Here is a 10182-nt window from a genome sequence, read left to right as displayed (position 1 = left end):
ACCATGTTGCCCAAACACCCCCCCCCCATCACAACTGCCACTCTTAGGATGGACTATCTGTTGTGGCTCACAACCCAGTAAAACAAAGATCCTTTTATTGGGTAGGACATTTCAATAGTGTAGAGGTCACCTCCAAGAGCTTGTCACAGTCTAGATCTTTCTTAGAATATGCAGGGTCTCAACACCTGCTGCCCAGATGTAGGCTCTCAACCTTTAATTGTACATGTGCTCTGAGATTTTGACAAACTCATCTTTTGCCCCTGCACAATGGGTGATGACTGTAAGGCTGACATCATGTGGATAAAAAAAATGCATCTGATCAATCAAAATGGAACAATGTTTCTCCTTCAGCTGTAGAAGAAAGCCAGGTCAAATTAGATTTGCTATGGCATATTCATTAACAAGAACCTTGCAAGTTCATTTATAAATGGAGTAAACTCAATTTCCTCTAACACAGTAAATTGTCAAATGAACAAAAATTTCTAAAGAAAATATGTTGCACACAGTTCTGGGAGATAAAGCAAATTTCTTGATTATTGATGATATATTTTAATTCTAAAAATAAGACAGAACATAAATTGAAATCTAAGTAAAAAATAATTTATCATATCTTTGCTAAAACTGTTCCTGCAATTTCCAGAATGTAAATCCTTAACTTTTTTATATATATTGGCTGAGGAGGAGAATAATAAAACTGTGTTTTGAATTCTTCAAGTACTATAGCAACTAGATTGTTCAAGAGTCCTTGTCAAGCACAATTGAATCTTACCCATCTCAAACTAAGGTTAGTCAAAAGCAAATTGCCTTTAGATTTGTAATGTTTATAATGCAGCACTGATTTGTGTCTTTGACCAAACAGTTTAAGTAGAGAGAGGAGGAAGATTGTTAAGAACCAAAACATAAGGACTGGAGAGATGGCTCAGCAACTGAGAGCACTGGCTTCTCTTGCAGAGGACCGGGGTTCAGGTCTCAGCACCCACATGGCAGCTAACAACCATATAACACTCCAGTTCCAGGAAATCGGATGCCCTCTTCTGGCTTCCACAGGCGTTGCATGACACTGGTGCAGGCAAAGTACTCATACACATAAAATAATAAATAAATAATAAATAAATAAATATTTTAAAAAGAACCAAGACGTAGAAGGAAGAGACATTTTTGCCACCTTGCGTGTACATTTTCAGAAGCTGCTTTTGAAATGTATGCCAAATCCAAATCTGACACACATGTGCATGTGAAAAGGAAGCACTTTGGAGGATGTGCACATGCACCTGTGGAAGGGAACACTCTGGAGGGCAGTTTGGATGAAAATATCCCCCATAGGCTCCAAGTATTTGGACATTTTGTCCTCAGTTGATGGCACATCACTGGGGGGTGGGCTTAGAGAGCTCTTAAGCCTTGCCAGATCTCCAGTTTCTCTCTTTGCTTCCTGTGCCTACTTGAAGATGTAGAACCTAGCTTCTGCTCCTCCTCTAGCCACCTTTGCTGCCAACCCTCCTACCATGATGGACTCTTATCCCTTTGGAACTGTAAGCTCAAATAAATTCTTCCTTCTATCAATTGCTTTGGTCAGTGTTTCTATCACAGCAACAGAAAAGTGGCTAATACAGTGACGTTCTCATGATACTTCCTTAACTTATACCATGGAAGAAATCCTAATCACATTATTGAACCGAACCCAATTAGGGTCTTTGAGGAAAAACTGGTTATTAGTGATTCCATCTGTTAAAGAAACATAAATTGGAAAGTTTTATCAGTAAATTAGCAAAGAGACTCCAGCCCCTGATAAGAAAAATTAAAGGTAGAATCCATGTAATACAGAGGTCATGAACTTCTGATGCAATACAGGGTATTTTATATTTTTTTAAATAAAAAAAAAAAAACATTGCTAAAGAACCAAGTAAGGTTGAATATGCTAGGCAGGCACTCAACCTCTGAGCTACATCCAAGCCCCTCATTTTATAGTTTTAAATGTCAACCAAAATTAACATCTTTTCAATGATGCTGTGAGAAGACATTAAATCACTCATACTGATCTTGATCTATCTTCACAGCGTGTTTTTTACTTTCTAGAATAATCACAATTATCATGAGCTCAGGTATCTAAGTACTGAGACTTTAAATAAAAGGAAAGCCAAGTAAAGAGAAATGGATTCACAGACTTTTGAAGCTGAACGGATCCTGCAGCTTTAAGAGCACTTGAAGGTGAGTTCACCTTCCTCACTGCAGAAAGCTGAGGCCTGGCAGGGCAAAGTGATCTCCACATACTCACTCTCCGTTATTCATCCTTTCCACCAGTCACTATTATGCTCCTACTGTATGCTAGATGCAAAGTACTAGCTACCCAAGAGTTCAGGGCCCCCAGGCTTGGGAATTATTAGGAATCTCAGCATTACCCAGGGAGCAGCAGGATGCAGACCTTGCAGCTTTGGGCTTTCCATGGACACACATCCTGCTGGCTCAGGTTTGCTCTTGTCTGCTTTGGGACTGGAAATATCTAGACAGCCTTTTCCAACTGCACATGCCAGGCCCTCCCCCAATGTCAAGGAATGGACAGTATCTCAAAGGAAGCAGAGCTCTAAATTTTTCACAGCTGCTTAGATGAGTCTAATCACGGGGCACCAGTGGGGCTCCAATCTGCTGACCAGGTTCAGGGCCCTCCCACCTTTTCCTGCCCACTTCGTATTGCCAGGACCTGGTGGTCTCACTGACTGAGCAGCCTCACAGCTGCCCCGGTAGGTAAGAGCTGACCTCAGCATTTATCAACCTAGAGGAAGCAACACCATCACAACCTACAGAACCTGTTAAAGAATAAGAAGTGTGGGTCTCACCCAGACCAATTGTTCTACAATTTCTGCAGTTAAGGCCCAGGGTTTCCTCTTATGTCCATCTGACAAGGAATTATGATGAGAACCCAGTGTCAAGGATCATTGCCAAGCCAGGTCCTCTTAAGGCCCTAACAGCCCATAATGTGGCAAAGGAAGGGCTCAGGAGTTCCTCACCAGCCCAGAATACAGAGTTCATCCTCCCTCCATGTAGCAACCCAAAGTCTTGGATTCTGGCAGAAAGGAAAAAAGACAAATGATCCAGAGGAGCTATAAAGTGGATTGCTTGGGACACTGAGATTCACAGATTTTCCATCAAGACAAAGTGAAGCAAAGCAAAGGAAATGTTGGGTTTGGGACAGTCATGTTGGACCATATGTACCTCACACCATGCAGTCGTGCAATACCTCTACCACCTCTCAGCTCAGCCAAGTGCCTGTCAAGACAAAGTGAAGCAAAGCAAAGGAAATGTTGGGTTTGGGACAGTCATGATGGACCATATGTACCCCACACCGTGCAGTCGTGCAATACCTCTACCACCTCTCAGCTCAGCCAAGTGCCTCTGCATTGTTTACCCATCCTTTCAGCTATTGCTGCCAGAGCACTGCATTTGTCAGGGGAGCATTGTCTTCTTCTCCACTAGAATTAAAAGCACCCGAGGGTGACAGCCTGGACCATCATCATGTCCCTAGCACCTGCACAATCCAAGAGCACACAGGCACACAGATGATGCTGAGCTTTCAACATGTTTGGCTCAGTCCAAAGCTCTGCACCACGCCACTGTGTGCATGCGTAGTGTGGTGGGCATGGCATTCAGGAGTCCAGAAAAGAGCAGAGTTCTGAGAGTGGCGTGGCTGACACACTAACATCTGAGGAATTCAAGTCACTGAAGACCAAAGCATGCAGGCGATTATGTGATGCTCCCTCGGCAGCGCTGGCTCCCACCGTCAGAGTGACACTCATGCAGTGTTTATGATGTCTATCTCTCTCACTAATGTCTATCTCTCTCACTAGTATCAAGATAAGTTTTGATCCAGTTCACTTTTTATTTTCTACCCTGTGCTGGGATAAGGGGTGAGTCTAGAAGCCTTAGGAAATAAACTGTCTTCTTGTAAGTATTTTCCTACGACACTGCTAAAAAAATCTGCATAGCAAGCGTCATGCTAATAGCTCTTGCTTATGCTCTCTCTAATGATGCCCTAGTTCTTGCAAATTCATCACAAGCCCTCTCTGCTTCCCCTTTTTATGACCATGCTATTTTTTTAATTAGTAATGCTTTTGATTCAAGATGTAATGCAATGGGTAATTTAAAAGGAACACTTGTAGAAAGTTTTCTCTGTACAAGGTCAAGATTTTTCCCATTATTGTTTTAGTGGGTTTCATGTTATTCTGAATCTTATTTTGTTTTTCTTCAACTGTATACCATGATGCTTTTTTGGTATTCCTGGATGTCATTAAGAAATGACAATGGTGATGAGACTACGTTACATATTGCAGCTAGGCAGGAAGTTTTGTGTTTCTCAAGGGTATTTTATCCAAGACTGAAAATAATTTCTGGAATAATGAGTTAGCCTAAGACATTTACAGAGTATCTACTAATGGCATAATTCCATATTTAGTATCTTCATGTTGTTTTAATCTAGCAGCCTAAGTCTTTGTTTTTGTTTTTGTTTCTTTTAAACATCATTTCCACAATTCACCCTCTATTTTTTTTAACTATTAACCAGAGTCTCAGTGATTCCATTTAGACCAGGGGGGACACTCCTGAACATACTGACACATAAACACAGACACAGACACACAAACACAGACACAGACACAGATAACCAGAGTCTCAGTGATTCCATTTAGACCAGGGGGGACACTCCTGAACACACTGACACATAAACACAGACACAGACACACAAACACAGACACAGACACACACACACACACACACAGACACACAAACACAGACACAGACACACAGGCACAGACACACACACACACACACACATGCGCACACACACACGCACACACACACACGAGCGCCTGCAGGCCTCACCATCCCTGTAGTCTCAAACTGTTGATATTTGATGGATTTCCAGTGACCATACCCTTTCATCTTTGTGTTTCCTATGCTTGGCTATCAAAACACATATCCAGTTGGTGCTTTGAGGCCTATGAGAGATGGGCTTTCAAAATGCTACAATCTATTGCTGGAAAATAAGAAATTGGTTTCTTTTCATGCATCCCTGTAAATGATGACAGCATTCCCTCATTTTCTGTTTTCTAGGGCAGACACAAGTTTATTGTGAACTCCAGGTGTGCAGTCCTGAACTCATTCTCTTTGGTTACTACAGAATCAGAGTCTATTAACCAAAGCCCAAGAATGGGGTCCATTTCTTCTATCATCCATGAATTAAGTCAACAAGCTGAGTGATGACTGTGCACTCAGTATTATGCAGCGGTATTATGCATTTAGCAGTATTATTCTATGAACAGATGTGTCTTTTCAGTCTTCTTCCTTTCTTAGGAATATAGGGTTTTTGCTTAATTGTGTGCTCATAAGTTGCAACTGCTTCAAAAGGTATTTCTGAGCCCACACTGACATCCCTGTGTGCTGACAGCCAAGGAACATGAACACAACATCATCAGAAATGGAGCAGTCAGATTCCCCACATCAAACGCCAATTAGCATCTATTCTTTGACTGCATCTACCCCACAGCCAGTGCAGCATCCTCAGCCTTTGATTCCAGGAGCCTCCAGAACACCTGGAAGTTACTTGAATGTGACAATGTCAAAAGCATGAAAGATAAGCAAGAGGCATTTCATAGTCAATAAACGTGGCATTCGACAGCAAAGACACAAAGGTAGGTTCTATCAAATCCCTCCACTGTAGCATTTTGAATAACTAAGCACATTAACTGGTATTTGGCTCAGCATTTCCATTATCAATAAAAAGAAGCGTTCACAAAGAATCAATATCTAAAGCACAACAGGTAACTACTCCACTTTTGTGATTTCCCCCATGCTGAGTGTTAACAAAGGAAACCGTGCTATTATACTTTTGAGAGGTGCCAGAGAAGCTGGCCACCAAATTGATGCAATTTTTTTCTTATAAAAAGTACAATAAGCTCATGGGTCACCTTCAGAATATGGTACATTCTTTCCCTGGAGTAGAGTTACTGTGGGATCAAGTGACTGAGAGGATGGCAGAGGAAATAAAATGACTGCTCAGCAGGAAAGGGCAGTGCTCCCACATCTCTTCTCAGATCAAGGTCATGCAAGCTCAGTGTGAGCCAAAGCTGCCCACAGCAGCCACCACTCATGGGCACCACCCTGGTGCACGTCTGTGCCTGCCTGACAGCTGCACAGACTTCGGCCAAAGCTTCAGCGAGTGACCTGCCCTGTTCCCACAGAGTCAGGAGGTCAATTGAGAATTCCACTCATGTTTTTAAATAGTCTTGGCGCCAATAAGCCAACACAGGTGAGGATTTTGGAGTGTGCCTGTGTGGGCTAGCAGAGATCTGCCAGTCTCCTGTTACCTGAGGCTTGTGAAGCAACTTCAGCTGCCTCCAAGTGACACTGGTAAGATCTGTTTGCAATGGCTCAGGAGAGGAGCTCCTGTGTAAATGTGTGAATGAGGTGTAGCATCTGATGGAAACAGCAGGAACTGGCTTTCTTCTTGTGTGGACGGGAGAATTGACATTAGAGTCTGTTGAAAAAACAGCTTGTTCCTATGAACAGCTCTTAGCAAAAGTATGAAGGCTGATACACCCAAAAAGTGCCTAAGCTCAGAACTTGAGAACGAGCAAGCCACTGTCTCAGCACTTCCCTGTACTTTCTAAGTTGGGGACAGGGGAGAAAGGAGAGGTACTGGGGTTAGATGGCAGCGGGGGGGGGGGTTGACTGATCACCCCACCTGTGCCCTTGTTTACTCTTCTTTGATTCCTGGAGCTTTGGACGTCAGGGTATCTTCTACTATAGAGTCTTCTTGCTTTGTGGGGAATCACAACTTATCACAGGTGGTGAAGGCCCATGAGGGTCTGTGCCCTTCGCCAAACTGTGATCTACTTTGTAGAAAGAATAGGACGTCATTCCTCTCAGATCCCCAGCCCGGTGTCCTGACTAGAGAAGATACTGATTAATATAAGTCAGTTAAACAGAGATAATTAAGATGAAATCAGTTATCAAAGTCTTGACAGCAACCCCAAACCTTTCTATTTGTTTGTTGTCTGCTACTTTCTATAAATCACTGGGCCAAGAAATTAGAGAAACTGACTCTCCGTGGACCTGTGGGTATCTTCACCAACATCACCTTTCCACAGTAATCCTTTAACCCTAAATAAAAACCAATGTTTTGACGCCCCTGGCTGCTGCGTTGGCAGTGAGACCCTGTGACCCTGGCTCACTGTCACTGCCCACACCTGTGTCTGTGTTTAGCTGACAGCTGTGTACTCTTAAAACCAAAACTAAAACAAGCTTAGGGACTTGATGGCAACTTTAGCCCGAGGAGCTTTGTCATGTCCATATATGAAACTCAAATAGCAAATGTTTGTCTTTTCCAAATTTTTAAAGGGTAATTTTTTTTGTATGTGACTTCTCTATGCCTTACCTCCTCATGCCTGTCTTCTGGCCTTCCCCCCCCCTGCCCCCCGCAACCCCCATGGCTTAATGTATCTCTGAGAGGTCAAACCCAGGGAAAGAGAAAAATAAAAGTAGAACAGGGTCATTTGACCACAGGCTCCTGTCCCTGGCAAAAAGCACAGAGGGATGATGGTTGGTAGGAGGGGCCTGGGAAAGAACACTGAGACTCCACACTGAAATCATTCTTGTTTATTACCAGAAAGCTAACATGCTGTTTGTCACCAGCACACAGCCATGAATAGCCTAATTAATGCCCTGGAGGCATCTTAAAGGAAAAGTTCCCATGATCATTTCCCCAGAACCCAGCAACAATTCTGCTTGTTTTGGTCCCAGGCAGCGTGAAGCCAGCTCCAGCTTGCCCTTTGTTCCTAAATGAAGTTTGCTTGGGGCTGACAGAGGAACTCGTCTTGCTGTTGCCATATAGCTGCTGGTTCAAGGGTGGAAACCACCCAAACCTTCACACTGTACTTGGCACACAGTATATAGTAGTGTATATTTGACCTTGGAATTACATTGAATTTAGACCTATTATTTACTTTACTTAGAGCTGCATTTTACTGTTAGAGCAATTCATTCATTTAGGCAAAAGCCAAAAGCCTGTTTGAATTCATGCTTTGAATGAGATACGCATACTCTCCCAGGGTACTGAGGACAGACAGAGTTAAAAGCAAGTACCTCACCTGATCAGATGCTCGATAGTGACTTAGCAAAAGGAACCCAGTACTGACAGACACTAGCAGTAGAGCCAAAGCTTAGACTAGATAAGTACCCAGGCTGAAAGCATCAACACGAACTGGCCCCTGTCCATGCCTCTGGTGTCCATGCCATCAGTTGTGCTTTTTGTCCTTCAGGTAGCTGTAAAGCATCTCCAGTCCCCCTTCCACTAGCTCTGGCAGGGGCTTGGATAAAGGGTTATGGGAAATGTGAAGCCCTTTGTCCATGGGATTCCATGCAATCCTCCCCAGTCTTCGCAGCAGGTAGAGTTCATCCGGAAGGGTCTGGATATCATTGTTGTTCAAGTTCAACAGCTCCAGGCTAGTGACAAGGCAGAGTGACCTGGGGAAGGAGTGGATATTGTTGCTCTCTGCGATGAAGATCTGCAGACTGGCCAGGCACTGGATGCTCTCAGCGATGTTTTCTAGGCGATTGGAGCCCACATGCAGGAAATCCAGCTCCTTCAAGGAGAACACACAGATGGGGATGTGTGCAAAGTAATTGTTGCTGAGGTTCAGCTTCCTCAGTCTAGAGAGGTCGGCGAAGCTGGCAGGAAGCTGCGATAGGCAGTTGTGTGACACACTCAGCACCTCTAGGCTCCTGCACAAGCTCAGTTCAGCTGGCATCTCAGCCAGGCAGTTCATGTTGAGAAACAGGACCTTGAGGCTCTGGAGGAGGCTGACTTCTTTGGGAAGACTCTTGAGACGGTTCCCACACAAGTTCAGGACCACAATCCGGGTCAACCTCCCTACCTCAGGAGGGAGAGCTAGGAGCTGGTTGTGAGACAGATTAAGTTTCTGGACTTCTGACAAACCCCATAGAAAGTCTGGGATATCTGTCATTCCTTTGGTGACCAAGCTGAAGCTGACGTGGCGCATGCCACGCTTCAGCAGGGACCTCGGGTCCTTCCCCAAGAGCAGGGTGTCATCCCACGAAGAGAACTTTTGTCTCCTTCCCATCAGCAGTAGCCTCTTGGGGTCCTTGTCCTTGGAGCTGGCCCTTGACTGCTTGGCACCCATTCGGGTCTTCCTTTCCTGCTTCAAGGCTGGGAGCTTGTTCTGCCCTGGCTCCTCAAAGTCAGACTCTGGTGGCAGGGACAGTATGGAGGTGAAAGCAGAGTGTGGCCAGGGGATCCTAGTATGGAGGGAGTTCACAGGTTCTTGATGAAGCCTTGAAGGAGCCCAAGATGGACCTTGTGTGGCTGTTGGAGAGCTGTGCCTGTCCCTGAGGGTGGGTCAGAGTACTTTCTCTCCGGGAAGACGAGCTGTAATGATACACTTGTCGCTGAGGCTTCCAAACAGAACTGCTCAATTCCCTCTGAGCGCCACAAGGCAGCTGTCGCTGTCATTCTGCCTGAGTTTTATTGACCTGGTGTGTGTGCACAGGTTACAGGGCGACTGCATATAACTTTACCCACTCGGCTTTTCTTGGGTATCGCAGTTGATCAGGGTGATTAAAAAACTCATCTAGAAAAAGAAGCAAAGTGGAAAAACACAGCTGGCCACATCCACAGAGATCTGTGGCACTACAGAAGCTCATCCTGGACAGTGACAGTGTAGCTGGTCTGGGTGCTAACAGTGGAGTTATGTTTTCAGAGCCAGGGATCATCAGATGGTATCGCTATGCCTGCTGCAAGTGTCAATGGAAAAATAGCAAACAGCAGCCTGGACACCCAGGCCCCTCCAGGCAGAGGATCCCAGTGTGCCTGTAAGAGATAGCTTAATGAGAGGGACTGTTTCCCTCACTCCTATCTCAGCCGCAGGAGCTCAGGTCCCTCTACTTCAGCGGTCTTCTAAATTTTGCAGGATTGCTTTAAATGATTGAACAAAAGCTTCATGAAGCACAGGACACCTGAATTCCTTGGGGGATAGAGTCACCCTCCCTGACTACCTGCTATTCCACTCTTATTCTCTCTCTTTGAAAGATAATGCTACTCTAAATATGTAGAGCTCTCTGTTGGAACTTCTTGCCAAAATTCACATGTTGGAATCCTGACCCCTCAAAGTGATGGTG

General features: G+C 44.5%; 1 protein-coding gene across 1 annotated transcript; it reads right to left on the bottom strand.

The window, feature by feature from the left end:
- Positions 1-8144: 8144 nt before the first annotated feature.
- Lrrc30 (leucine rich repeat containing 30) lies at positions 8145-9197 on the bottom strand. Its single transcript, XM_008834654.2, has one exon. It carries the CDS (start codon positions 9186-9188, stop codon positions 8283-8285), a length of 906 nt encoding a protein of 301 aa, XP_008832876.1. The 5' UTR covers positions 9189-9197; the 3' UTR covers positions 8145-8282.
- Between the last annotated feature and the right edge of the window lie 985 nt (positions 9198-10182).

Source organism: Nannospalax galili, unplaced genomic scaffold (genome assembly GCF_000622305.1).
Source record: "Nannospalax galili isolate Female #2095 unplaced genomic scaffold, S.galili_v1.0 scaffold155, whole genome shotgun sequence".
Classification (NCBI taxonomy): Eukaryota; Metazoa; Chordata; class Mammalia; order Rodentia; family Spalacidae; genus Nannospalax; species Nannospalax galili.
The sequence above is the reverse complement of the archived record's forward strand: the minus strand, read 5'-3'. Positions and strand labels throughout refer to the sequence as shown.

Bases quoted from the DNA above. Each gene is read 5' to 3' on its own strand.
- Lrrc30 (XM_008834654.2), bottom strand. From the start codon at position 9,188: ATGGGTGCCAAGCAGTCAAGGGCCAGCTCCAAGGACAAGGACCCCAAG.